At 40.9% G+C, this 13941-nt stretch overlaps 1 protein-coding gene across 1 annotated transcript; it reads right to left on the bottom strand.

Moving 5' to 3' along the window:
• Positions 1-4090: 4090 nt before the first annotated feature.
• Positions 4091-9818, bottom strand: tmem160 (transmembrane protein 160). Its single transcript, XM_034701932.1, has 4 exons — positions 9469-9818; positions 9232-9256; positions 6320-6412; positions 4091-5386 (listed from the first exon to the last, which is right to left on the bottom strand). The coding sequence occupies exons 1-4, from the start codon at positions 9688-9690 to the stop codon at positions 5055-5057; spliced, it is 672 nt and encodes a 223-aa protein (XP_034557823.1). The 5' UTR covers positions 9691-9818; the 3' UTR covers positions 4091-5054.
• Between the last annotated feature and the right edge of the window lie 4123 nt (positions 9819-13941).

Here is a 13941-nt window from a genome sequence, read left to right as displayed (position 1 = left end):
GGCTTTGTTGTTTATTGCTTTGGTGCTGCACATACATTTGCCAATTAACATACATGAAACTGCATGATAAAGATAAATAAGGATTCACGTGTCATTTAAATGGATCAATTTAAGGTTGAAAGAAGTGTTCTGCACTTCATTTGCAAACATACGTCTCCTTTATAACACCTTTTTCCGGCATATAACACGCTTTTCATGTGAATTCAATCACAAACAACCAGGAACAACAATCACAAGGAAAAAAACAGGTGTGCTTTCCTGCATATTTCCACAGCATGCAGTAAAACACACCATAAAACACAGCAATGATCCTTTACAAAATAAAAAGTAGAAAATGGAGCAGGTGAGAGCGACCCTGGCAGGAAGCAGGACATCACTCCAGTTTTGTTAGATACAGAAAAGTCTTTACCATAAATCTGTGTGAGACAAACACAAAAGCACAAAGAGCGTCTCACTGATTACAGACTATATGCCAGCATGCATTATGATGTGTGCGCTTCTGTGTGTGTGTATGCATGGGTATGTACATTGGTGGTTTGCCTTGCTTGTCTGTGCGTGTATGTGTGTGCATCTCCATGAATTTGCGAGTGTGTGCGTGTGTGTGTTGTCTGAAGCAGCCCCAGGGAGGGGCTCTGACATTGAAGACGGGTTAAATCCTGTTTTACATTCAAGTGGCAGGCCCTAGTTCATTAGAGTGAGGATCATTCCTCCTCAAGACCAAAGGAAGTGCATACTAAACAAGAGCAGTTGTTGGGGAGAAAATGCCATTGTACGTGCAAAACATTATGTACTGTATGTGTGAGTGTGTGCTGATGTGCACAACAACCTCTGCTTTCTTCTTTGCGTCTTCTTTTCTGTGGAGTTCTTGTACAGATGGAATCATTGTGCATTGTTTGTGTCAATGTGCATGTGTTTGTGTGGTAATGTGCGTGTGCACAAGTCATGGCAGCTCTGCTGACTGTCTCCCACTCTGCCTGTCATTGAGTCACCCATACGCCCTCTCTGTCACTGACTTTGATGGCTTATCTTACCCCCTGAATTGGAGTCGCGCTCCCAGGGGAAATACCTGAACACATGTAAATGCATTTGAAAGAGTAAAAATATGGGTAGGAATAATAGAGTGAAGGATGGAGAGAGACACGCAGACAGCTTCTACCTGACAGGAGTGCACTGCACCTCCACAACTATCTCTATTTCCTCAATCCCTCCTCAACCTCTCCTATTTTTGTCACTTCTTCCCAACATGCTCCTCTTTCTCCTCTCAGCCAGGAGAAGGCCATCCATAGTTAATGCACTTCTCAGACGGGATTCTTTGATCCATACGCCTGGCATTTAACACCTGAGAGCAGATGAGCAACCAGCACTCAAAACAATCGGTTCTAAGAGTGTGCGCTGCAGCTTCGGAGATGCATGAGCCGAGGTTTGGACTTGGAGCTGTGGCTGATGGTGTTGTGGTTTCTGTAGCTGCTCGGGGTCTGGGCTAGATGGTGTTTGTCAGTGAGGGCGCGTCTCCTGCCTCTGGGCGCCCTGCCCTTTAGACGCGCCAGGCCTCAGGAGCCTCCTGCATGCCAAACAGACCTGTGCAGTCAGATGGAGGAGAGGAAAGAAGAGGAGGGGAAGGGAAGGGAGGGGAAGGAGAACGTGAGGAGGAGACCAGAAAGAAAGAAAGAAAAGAAAAGACTGGAGGGCGAAAGGGTAGAAGAGGATCTGAGGGAGGAGAGGGGCTTGAAGGGGAGGAGGTGCTGGTCACACTGCAGCAGCCGGCCAGACACACCCTGCATGTGAAACACAGCTGCACTGAAACGCCCTGGGAATCAGCGAAGGAGAGGAGGGAGGAGAGAGGGAGAGAGAGAGAGAGAGGGAGATGAGGAGAGGAAGGGAGGGTGACTCTGAGGTGAGTCTCAACAGCAACACGGTGTGTCGATGGCCGGGAGATATCACAGACCTTCGCCCTAACCTAGTCACTGATAGTTATCACAGACAGAACCTTCCCAATCACAAGCACCCCACACACACACACACACACACACACACACACACTCACACTCACAAACACACACACACAAGAACCACATGCTGCTCAGTTCAGATCATATATTAAAGAAAGCTGGCAGATGAGCAGCTCATTATAAGAATTATGCATGTACAGTGTGTGTGTGTGGACAGTTTGTACATCTTTTGACTCCCACTATAAGTTCTTACTGCTGACTCTGACAGCACACACACACATTACATTTGGCCTTTTTTGCATAATCCAAAAAATGTAACAACTTCTTTTGATGCCCTGGGTTACAGGTGGAGCTTTTTATTCGTCATATGCAATTAAGTTCTTTATGTTTCAGATCATAGAAAAGGTTTAGCATGGTGTGTTTCTGATGAGGATGTATGTTAGTAATGATTCATGCGGTGCGTTTAGTGGATGACATTTGTAATCTCCTTCACGCCTTAGTGTCCTCTCTGGTGTCTGGTTAAGACACTGAGGTCATGTCCTCGGAACTTTTTTAAATCAAACTTGTTGCAGTTGATTTTTCTTCATTTCTAAACACATGTTTGGTGGGAAGTATTTTACAAGATCCTCATAGGCCGCAATTATTAGACTCGTTATAGTCAATGTACATTTTAAACCACATAAATTCCAGAGCTTTGAGTATAAAATAATTGATAACTGTATGAACACAAAATTAAAAGTTTCTTAAGGTCTAAAAGGGTGTACTAGTGGGACTATTGCCTGGGGGACATGTATCTGCATTGCCCCAAGATCTTATTAGCAATGAAGGATGACAGAAGGTTGGTAGATTTAGGGCCAGATTTCTGGTTAACGTACCTTCAGGAACCTTTGAGAATCAAGTATTTAGTACCCTGGAAACAGTCAAACATGGCCTGAAGATTACGGAACCGTTTTGGCAGGGGGTAAAGCTGGCAGGAGAGTATCCAAAGGGGCAGCAAAAGCCCGCCTTATAATCTGATTGGCCACTCTAGGTGACAGCCCAAAATACTTTAACATGATTGGCTATTTTTTTGTCAAAGGGTGGGACTTGTGTTCAAATTAACTATTTGGGCTGTGCTGCAACAGACTCCTAGTAGCTTTTTATTGTATTTCAATGTGGCATATTTCCTTTTGTTTGTACTTGTTTGTTTGACGTCTTCTTTTTAACCACTTCTTTTTAGTTTTATTATAACATATTTTAGACACTTTTAATTGTAGTCGTCAATATAGATGTGATAAATGGAGATAGATATGACAGATAAATGCTCTTCATTAATGTGTGCACACATTCTTCCACTATGCCACTCCTGCATCAGTCAGTACTCCAGTTGGGCCACCACAGTCAAAAAGTCTAGAGCCGCCCCTGTGAGCTGGGTATCATCAGCAAACAAAGAAAGGAGATCACACAGTTGCCTCATTCTGATCCTGTAATATTCTCTGTCTATTCTATTCTTGCAGCATTTATATTACAGAAAAATTAAACTTGGTAGACACGTTCCCCTTAATCATGTGCGTGATATACGCAAAGATGGCAGCAGCAGCCTCGCCCAGTACCTAGAGTTAACATTATTTAATACAATATGCCATGGTGTCCATTTTCAGCCAATTCAAAGAGATCAGTATGCCAAACTGGTCTGTGGCAGTTGTTAAAGTTTCACTTGTAGGTGCTGCTCAAGGACTTGAAAAGTTGCAGCAGCAACTTGCAGGTGGTTGCAGCACCAGTAGCAGTAGCTGCAGTGGTGGCAGTTGCTCCAAGCACACAGAGGCAGCGCTCACACTGCTGTTTCCACAGGAATTACCCATTATAGTCATAGAGCTCTTGTGCCCTCAACTTTTTCGGTCATGATGAGCATTTATATTTTTGTTTGTTTTGGAAAATGTTTTCTTTGAATGCCTTTAATCAAAGAGCCTTTGATTGGGTTCAAAACCAGGCTGCACTAAGGTGCCATGACCTCTGTACATGGGGTGCATAGCTCAGCCACTGAGCCAAACTGGTGCTCCAAGTACATTGAATCTTGACTCCCCAGACCCCCTTTTTTACCCCTAGTGACAGTTTTTTAATTTTTATATAACAGCAAAAAAAGGGACATACGAGAGTTTTGATTGATTTTGTCTGACTTTATTGCAGTGAACATTACAGGTGTTGAACACATGATAGACGTAAACACAACTGAGCCTCATTTCCACACCATCTTCTTCATACTATCACCTTTTAATCACACCCCTAAAAACAGCTAACACAGCGTCCACCAGTGTCTGATATTCATCTGACAGTAAAATGATGTATGGTTACATGTAGGTACTGTACATTTATATCTACAATACAGAGCAAAATATATTACACAGAAAAAAGCTGTGAAAAATATTCTTTTTTTGTTTTCAAAAGTCAGCTTGCAGTGATGAAAAAACAAAAACTGAGAAAAGTGCCGTGCCCCTTACAAAACAAAACGTTAAAAAACGAGTTCACAGGGTAAGCTCTGTAAAAAATATAGTTTAAGCCCTGAACATGAACATATAGTGTCACTCTTTCTTGATCTCTCAGCACATCACAACCAGCTTGTTTTTTCTCTTTATGAAAACTTCAAGTATTCAATCACAGTTAAGTGATTACTTTAAATTATGTCGAACAAGATAAGACAAACAGCTCATGAATTCCCTCAAAACTGAATAGAACAATAAGTATTGTTCTCTTTGTGGTCTCTTTGTCTGAGACTAGAGAGTGTAAAATATTACACCATCAGAGAAATTAATTGTTAAAGTATGAAAGTGAAGCAGCTTTGAATATATCTGATTATTGGAAATCTTACAGGAAAATAAGCAGATTTATTCACAAACTACCAAAATGTCAGCACTTTCTGATCAGTTGTCCAAAAGGTCTTAAAGTCACTGTATCTATAATCTTTTCATTGATATAGTAAATAAGAAATGATATTAAGTCCTTTATTTTTGGACTCATACGGTCTACACATGGGCATGTAGACTGATTGCACTCACAACCACACATACATACAAAATGAGAGTAAACCCTGAAGAAAAAAAGCATCACACCACTCCTCCTCCACTCTCTCTACTTGTTGGGCCCCTTGCCATCACTGTCCTCACTGTCATGATGTCTGCTGTCGTGGGAGCCCCGGTATCCCCTATTTTCTCGTCTCTCTCTGCACTCCCGGCACTCGTCCTCATCCTCTCCCTCCTCCTCGTCGTGGATGATCTCCACCTCCAGGCGGCCAATGTAGAGGGATACCGCGCAGAGCCAGAAGAGGGCGACGCAGCCCACTGCTCCGCTCTGGAGCAGCAGAGCAGGCACGGAGAGCAGCATCATCCTCCGCAGGGCGAAGAGGCTGCCGATGTATGTGGCACCGCCGAATGAGACGCACACTCCTCCCAGGAGGAAGAAGGCTGAGGGAACACAGAAAGACATGCGTTTATTTCAGAGATTCAAATGACTCTGTTTCCAGTGTTACTTTGTTTGAATCTGAAACGATATAAGATAAGATAAGATACTCCTTTATTCGTTCCATAACGGGGAAATTCATGGAGTTACAGCAGCAAACAAAAAGAAGAATTTCAACAAGAATATATATATATAGAAAAAAAAATGCTCATCAAAGACAACAGCTTGGCCATAATTCTCCCGTTAGCCACCACCTCCACAGGGTCCAGGACTGAGCTGGCCTTCTTCCCCAGTTACTTCAGTCTTGCTCTCCTTATATATAGGGTGTAACTGAATTTTTCTACATCTGTTGTACTTCAGAATGAACAGAAAGTAAAATCAGCCCTTCTTTCAGCTGCTTCTGATTGATCTCCAAGGGTGTTACATGTAAGAGTAAGGTTAACCTGCTTTAATCCTGACATTATAAATGTGAATCTCATGATTTAATGAATCATCCTGGCTATTTACTTTAGTTTTGTACTATTGTGAGACATTATTTGAGCATCAAAGTAAAGGTTTGCTAAAAATTCAACACGCTCAGGCTGCATTTCAGACAACCATGCTACTGGTTATGACTCCTGGATCTTTGCTCTTTATTTCCTCATGATGATTTCAGTCTGTAGCAGAAGACCTTGTGAAATAATTCATATTATAAAATCTATCGCAAGGTTCTCTTAGAAATTGGTTGATTTGAGCACAAAAAAAAGAGCTGAGGTGTATTGACCCGTTTGGATGATGCATTTTAAAAAGACTCATCGTTATTTTGTTGGCATTAAAACCTTTTCTTGGTTTCTAACACTCACTAGTCTAAATGACTACGACAACCCTTTGTGAGTGTTTTTATATCACAAGCCCCAGTTTGTCTTTTCACTGCCACACAGTTGGGGGTCAGACTTTACCATATCCAGCTTCTCTCCCAACTTCACTCTGGACAAACGCAATTACTCCGATCCCAGTCGCCAGCAGACCGTTCCTGAACCACGAGAGGAATCCTGCAAAACAGATAGATAGATAGATAGATAGATAGATAGATAGATAGATAGATAGATAGATAGATAGATAGATAGATAGATAGATAGATATTGTCCTTATCAAGGAAATGTGTTCCCACAGTCTGTACAAGTATACATACATGGAGAAACATAATTGATAAATACCCACCCAACCTCAAAACAATTGGTGCACATCATCCCACACATCTCACATGAACCCACATACACACACAGGACACATATATACACACAGGACACATTGCTGGGGTGTTTTGTTTAGTAGTTCTATGGCAGACGGGACAAAGCTCCTGCCAAACTGCAGTACCTGCAGTATGGGGATCTATATCTACAACCAGATGTGAGCAGTGTGAAGAATGAGTAGGGGGGGGGGGTGTCGGGGGTTCAGTGTTATGGTGCGTGCTCTGCTTGTGATGGCTCTGTTTGTTGAGGTCAGACAGGTTGGGTGTGGGGAGGCTGATGATCTCTGTGGCAGTCTTTGTGGTGCAGGTGAGTTTGTTTTTGTTGGAGACAGTTGGCATGTTGTAGTAACAGGGGGAACAGTAGAGGAGAATGGGCTGGATGATGCAGTAATAAACATCCTAACTGAAGATCAGTGCATGGACACAGAATCAATCACTGTTTACATGCATGATAGACAAGTTACAAGTGACAGTGCAGGAGGTTTGTGTTCAAATCTTCTACTTTGTCCCCCCAAACTTTCAGCCTTAACTACTGAGAAAATGAACAGCTAGTAAATATTTCTCTATCTGTTCCTCATCCCTGTGCTGCCTGATCATCACTACACCCACTCTTCACCCCTCTGCCTGCTGAAGCCCTCAGTTTTAACTCCAGCCTGAGCCTGACAGAGTCAGCACCCATCACTGAGACTGACTGAATACTGTCAAGACAAGAAACGGCTCAATTATTCTCTGATACATTCTCATTTGTGTCTACCACCTCAGCTTCTTACTTTCTTCGTTGCTCCTTGCTGAAGATCTTTATCTTATGGTCAACTAAATGTTACGGCTTAGGTATAAGGCACCTAAACGCCCTCATCCACGCCTTCATCACCTCCCGACTGGACTATTGCAACAGCATTCTCTATGGCCTCCCCTCCACCGACCTCAAAAAACTTCAATATGTCCAAAATTCAGCTGCCCGATTACTCACCCACTCCCGCTCCAGAGCCCACATCACACCCATCCTTCAGCACCTCCACTGGCTCCCCATTCAGCAAAGAATCCACTTCAAGATCCTGCTCATCACCTACAAAGCCCTCAATAACCTCGCCCCCTCATACCTGACCGATCTCCTCAAACGCCACTCCCCATCTCGCCGCCTCAGATCATCAGATGCCAGCCTCCTGTCCCCCATCACCAAGTCCAAGCACTGCACCTTGGAGGACAGAGCCTTTGCCATCGCTGCCCCCAGTATCTAGAACTCTCTCCCTCCACACATCCATAACTCTGACTCTCTTCTCTCATTTAAAAACCACCTCAAGACCTACCTGTTCCAAAAAGCATACAACACATGACCTCTCCCCCAACTCCACCTCTGTCCCTGTTTTGTTTTATTTACATGTTTTATTTTCAGTTTTACTTTATCTAAAGCGACTTTGAGTACTTAGAAAAGCGTTATATAAATTCTATGAATTATTATTATTATTATTATTATTATTATTATTATTATTTGTTTTTTTATTTTTTTATTATTAAACTTTAAGTTTTTATCCCATTTTTCTGGCCTCACTTCCTTACACAGGATGAAACCAACCAGACATTTCTAACCTACTGGACTACATCTGATTTGACCTGCACCTACCTGACATCACTATAAAAGGTATGTTTGTCACTCTTGTGAAAATATCACGTCTGCTACAATGTAACAGCAGGATTATTAACCCCGTGTTTCATGCGTAATTTAGGCAAGGCAAGGCAGCTTTATTTGTATAGTGCATTTCATACACGAGGGCAACTCAATGTGCTTTACATTAAAACATTAAAAGCATTGGAAACATTCAGACAGGCATAAAATAACATAATTAAAATGACAAATATAATAAAACAGAAAAGAAAAGGAAAATTAGAAATATATTAAAAATTACATTAAAATTTCCATTTAAAGTGGGTTAAAATAATCTAAGATAGGAAGGCAGTGGCAAATAAAAAAGTCTTAATCTTTGATTTAAAAGAGGTGAGAGTTGGAGCGGACCTACAGCTTTCAGGGAGTGTGTTCCAGATATGTGGTGCATAATTACTGAATGCTGCTTCACCATGTTTCGTTCTGGATCTAGGAACTGAAAGCAGACCAGTACCTGATGACCTCAGAGGTCGAGGTGGTTCATAAAGTAGTAGAAGATCAGCAATGTATTTTGGGCCTAAACCATTCAGTGCTTTATAAACCATCAGCAGGATTTTAAAGTCTATTCTCTGACAGACATAAAGCCAGTGTAGGGATCTAAGAACTGGAGTGATGTGGTCTACTTTTTTGGTCCTTGTTAGGACTCGAGCAGCAGCATTCTGTATGAGCTGCAGGCGTCTGATGGACTTTTTAGGGAGTCCTGTAAAGACCCCGTTACAGTAGTCTAGTCTGCTAAAGATAAATGCATGGACCAGTTTTTCTGCATTTCTGCTGAGACATAAATCCTTTAATCCTTGATATATTCTTCAGGTGATAGTAGGCTGACTTTGTAATTGTCTTAGTTCAGTTTTAGTTTTAGTCTTTAGTTCAATGTGGCTGCTAAAATTAAGGTCTGAGTCTATGATTACACCAAGGTTTAACTAGAAGTTGAATTTATGGCATGAGTTTGGTCATGTTACCTGTCTCGTGGGATTTTCTCAGCATCTGAAATATAGGAAAGAAAATATGAAGGTCAATCAAACACATGTTTATTCAGTGTTCTTATAATAAGGCATGTACAGTTGTTTACAGAGAGTTATGATATAACTATTTACTGATGTATTCCACCAAGAAAGGAGAAGCGAAAGTAAAAGCAGCTCTGAGTGTTGGAACAAAGCTCTCCAATCCTCCGAACATATATATATCCTCGAACCTACCATAGCGTCCGCCTTGTCGATGTCTGTGAGCTGGTACTGCTGCTCCGGCACCCGGCTCTTTCCCCACGGTCCCTTCTCTCCGATCCGAAGCCGGGACGAGCCATGCAGCCTCCTCCTCAGCGGAGCTCCGGCGCAGGGAGGCCGGACAAGCTTCACTGTCCGGGCGAAGAGGCATACGGCCTGCGGTAATTGCCTCCTCATGAACAGACTCAGGAAAGCCATCACATCCCTGAGGTCCCAGCAGCTAGCTTTGACACCACAGGAGCTAAGAAGCACAACAACACGACCTGTGCGCGCCCTCTGAACCCTCACCTTGGCAACAACGACGACCAACCCGGAAGAGTCTCTCCGACGTGAAGGCGTGAAGGTAAGCAGGATGAAAACTGCGCCATCTTGCGACACACGAGAATAAATCACAGTATAATTAAATAGTAGCCTGGTTTCAATTGTAAATACAATTATTATATTACCACCAACTGATTATTATTGTTTTTAACCTAAGTAGTGAGTTTGTTTGCAGTGATATCACTCTAAATCAAACAAGAGGAAAAACTGCACTTCTGTACTTACGCCACTAGATGGCGCCAGTATCAAAGGCTGTGACAGTGACTTTATTTATTTATCTATTTATTTATTTATTTACCATTTCTGAAATTTTAAAATCCTATAACTCGGATTTTTTTTTTTTATTTATGACTTTCAATTTTTATTTTATAAAAACAAAACAGCAGTAATATATGGCACACATCTGTATGTTGCAAATAACCTCAACAGTGTCTTAGCATATAAAGGAACATAACAAATGATAAGATCCAATTGACATAAAAATAAAAAACAATACAAAACCACTTCTAATTCTCACACTTGATCTTCATTCTGGCCTGTTAATCCCATCAAAATACACGCCCCACTTCAGAAAATATTTTTCAGTTCTGTCCTGCATCCTACAAGACATCCTTTCGTATGCAGCTACTGTGCGCAGTTCAGTCAACCAGTTTGGAAAAAGGAGGTTCTCCCGGGGTCTTCCAGTTCCTGAAGTTAATGTGTTGTCCAGTCATAGTAGCAGTTTGTATCCATTCGATCAGTGGTTTTGAAAAAGCAGATAACACTGGAGAATCTCCTAAAATGTAGAGCTTAGGACACAGTACAAATTACCTTTTTACAACATTAACAATATAAAAATGAATCTTCCTCCAGTACTTATTAATAATGGGGAATGACCAAAGTACATGTACCAGGGTTCCTTCATCTACACCACACTTCCAGCAAGTAGGCATATCCTTTAAGCCAAGTCTAAAGAGCCTACTTGGGGTCCAATAAAACTGGTACATAATTTTAAATTGAATAAGCCTCACCCTCAGATCCCTTGACATTGACCGACAATCTTAAGCCACTCCTGCTCATCAATAACTCAGATATTGAACAAAAGGTATATTAATTCCGACTTGAAAATGTACTCAGATAAACACATTATGCAAATTTAGGATGTTCAAATGCTAGAAATAAAATGTCAAATCAATTATAAAATCAGATTACAATGGAAAATATGGAAATATATTAATCACTTTTAAAGGTTATGGAATGCTCCATTTATTTGCGTTTTCTTTTCTTTTCTTTTTTTTTTGTATAGGATAGGTGGTAGTGCAAATATCTCCTTTGTACAGAGCTCCTAAGGGGACATAGGTGGAAAAATATATAGGATTGGATTCTCTTGTGCACCAGAACCAAGCCATGCTTGCATAAAAGTTTTTTGTGATACACATGAGAGTTAATGTTGAGCTTAGTTTTTTATTTGTTCTTCATGCCTTGTCTCCACTGGGTTTATTCTGTTATAAGTTATCCTTTGTCTTTCTTGTGTTTAATGATCCATGTATTGTGTTGTAGTCCTTTATGTATTTTCTTGTGTTTCTTAGTATAGTCTTCTTTCCTGTTGTAGTATGTTGTTCAGAATCCCTGTGTTGCCAGTTTTGTTTTACTTCTTGCACTTGTGTTTCCCTCTATTTTTGATTAAGCTATAAGTTTCACCTGTGTCCTGTGTTCACACCTCACACCTGCGTTAATTAGCCTGTGTTTTAGTTCCTCTGTTTCCCTTGTCCTGGGTTGGATCTTTGTATGTATTTCCTGTGTTCTGTGTGTCAGTCTACTTTCTGTTCCCTGTGTTATTTTGGACTTTTTGGATTTAGCTCTTTAGACATTTCAGAACCTTTGTTTTTATCTTTTTTTATCATAACCTTTTTATTTTCAAATCTGCACTTGGGCACTTAAGTCTTTCCCAGAAAGATTCAAACCAGGACAAGGGAAACAGAGGAACTAATCACACAGAGTAATTAACACAGGTGTGAACACAGGACACAGGTGAAACTAATCAGCTTAATCAAAATAGGAGGGAAACACACAAGCGCACGAAGTAAAACAAAACTGGTAACACAGGGATTCAGAACAACATAATTAAACGGGAAACTAGGAAACACAATAAAATACATAAAGGGCTACAACACAAGACATGGATCACTAAGCACAGGGAAGACATAGGATAACTTATAACAGAATAAACACAGGGAGGAACCAAGGCATGAAACACAAGGAAAAAACTAAACTAATCATCAACTAATGACAGAGAAAGTGTTGCGTCTCTCTCATGCCTATGAGACATGATTGCGTGAGCACGAAAAACCTTTCCATGAGTGTGCAATATCTTGTGATCACAAAAAACTTTCACATGAGTTAGCCTCTGGTGCACATGATAAACGTATTTTTTCGTATTTTTTGCCCATGTCCCCCTTGGGGCTCCGTACATTTCAATTTTATGGACCAGAACTGTCAGAAATCTGGTTTCAATCTGTTAAGAAAAGCAAAATTGAAAGATGTGACTCATACCAGGTTGGACAGTAGCTATGGAAAAAAATACAATGAGAATAAATATAGGCCTACTGGCTTGATTTCTTTGAATTATTTTTAATTTTTAATATTAATCACTGAATTTCGTACAGTCAGCAAGCTCCTAATAGATTGATCTGTAGATGTTAAACCATATTTCTGCAACTGGATTGATTTAAAAACTTGAGAGATAAATCCTGTCTTGACTTCTTCGCAAAATCAGAAAAGGGCTGCTTCACACTAATCCAGCCTAAATATTACAATCATCAAGTAAATGCTGTTGTGAAGAAAAGAAGGTATTACTGTTAATGCATTAATTCATATCAGCTTACTGTTAGGCCATTTTACACTAAAAGAAAGGGTTTAGAAAAAGTATTATTGATGTTAACGTGTTCACTTTGAAAGCTTGAATATACACAGGGCGAGAAGAAAATTGGAACAAGAGGACTGATGAAGATGTAATAGTGTCAAAATCAAAAGTTTGGAAGAATTATTATCACTTTTTCTCTGCACACTAGGTCAAATACACACCACACTCTGATACTGTGAAGCCATGCATGAACCTCTGTGTGTGTGTGTGTTTGTGTGTGTGTATATTTGGGAGGGAGAGATGTGCGTCCTCAATGAGGATGAGTGGACGGCCTCTTCCTGAGCCTCTTTGTCTTTTTAAGCCCACTGGGACTGGGAGAGAAACCACGCCTGTCATACCTGATTGTTTGGTGTGAGGAGCATAAAGAGCTGCACAGGGGGCTCGTGTGTGTGTGTGTGTGTGTGTGTGTGTTTGTGTGTGTGTGTGTGTGTGTGGGTGTTGACAGTGGTGTCTTTACACACAGCCAAATCTTTGATGTGATGCTCAGCTGACCTTCTGGTCGCTCTCACGCTACTGTCTCCAAAACAATGGAAGGCTAATGTTTGTATACACACATACTTACACTCAAAAATGCTACACGTGTAAAGCCCTCTGAACAGGCTAATATATTGTCTTTGATTACATATTTTTTACAAATATAAACCTTGTTCATTCTGTCATTGCCATAGGAAGTCTTGAATGTTCCTCAGGAAAGTAAACAGAGTCCGGTTTGTGTTTCCTTTAATATGATCAGAGTATTTGTTGTTCTCATAGTGCAGCGAGAGGATAACTGTATTACAATCACACACACACACACAGGTTTACCGGGTGGGGTCTAGGCTTCCCAGGATGCTGTCCAGGACAAACTTTATTTCCTGAAGAAGTCAAGGCCTCAGGGTGTGTGTGTGTGTGTGTGTGTGTGTGTGTGTGTGTGTGTGTGTGTGTGTGTGTGTGTGTGTGTGTGTGTGTGTGTGTGTGTTTATTTTATAAAACAAGCCTGTTATCCTGCATTCTTAGTCACCCATGGAAGTGTATATACATTAATTCAGAAAGCCCAAAGATCAAAGTATGACTAACAGTGAAACTGGGACTTTATCAACCAATAGTGTTGGAAATGTCAGATGGAAACAGGAACTTGGGAGCATAAACTTTTGGTAAAAAAGTATAAGAGCACATGGGGAAGTGTTTAGGTTTAGACCAGACACATGTGCTCAATAGTTTAAGATATGAAACAGTAGTGAAAGATG

The sequence above is a fragment of the Notolabrus celidotus genome, chromosome 14, assembly GCF_009762535.1.
Source record: "Notolabrus celidotus isolate fNotCel1 chromosome 14, fNotCel1.pri, whole genome shotgun sequence".
Classification (NCBI taxonomy): domain Eukaryota; kingdom Metazoa; phylum Chordata; class Actinopteri; order Labriformes; family Labridae; genus Notolabrus; species Notolabrus celidotus.
The sequence above is the reverse complement of the archived record's forward strand: the minus strand, read 5'-3'. Positions and strand labels throughout refer to the sequence as shown.

Excerpts from the sequence above, each read along its gene's own strand:
- tmem160 (XM_034701932.1), bottom strand. The coding sequence starts at position 9,690 with ATGGCTTTCCTGAGTCTGTTCATGAGGAGGCAATTACCGCAGGCCGTA. Across the intron at positions 6,413-9,231 it reads GAGAAAATCCCACGAGACAG|GATTCCTCTCGTGGTTCAGG; the intron begins GTAACATGACCA and ends TCTGTTTTGCAG. Across the intron at positions 5,387-6,319 it reads TGGGAGAGAAGCTGGATATG|CCTTCTTCCTCCTGGGAGGA; the intron begins GTAAAGTCTGAC and ends GTGTTCCCTCAG.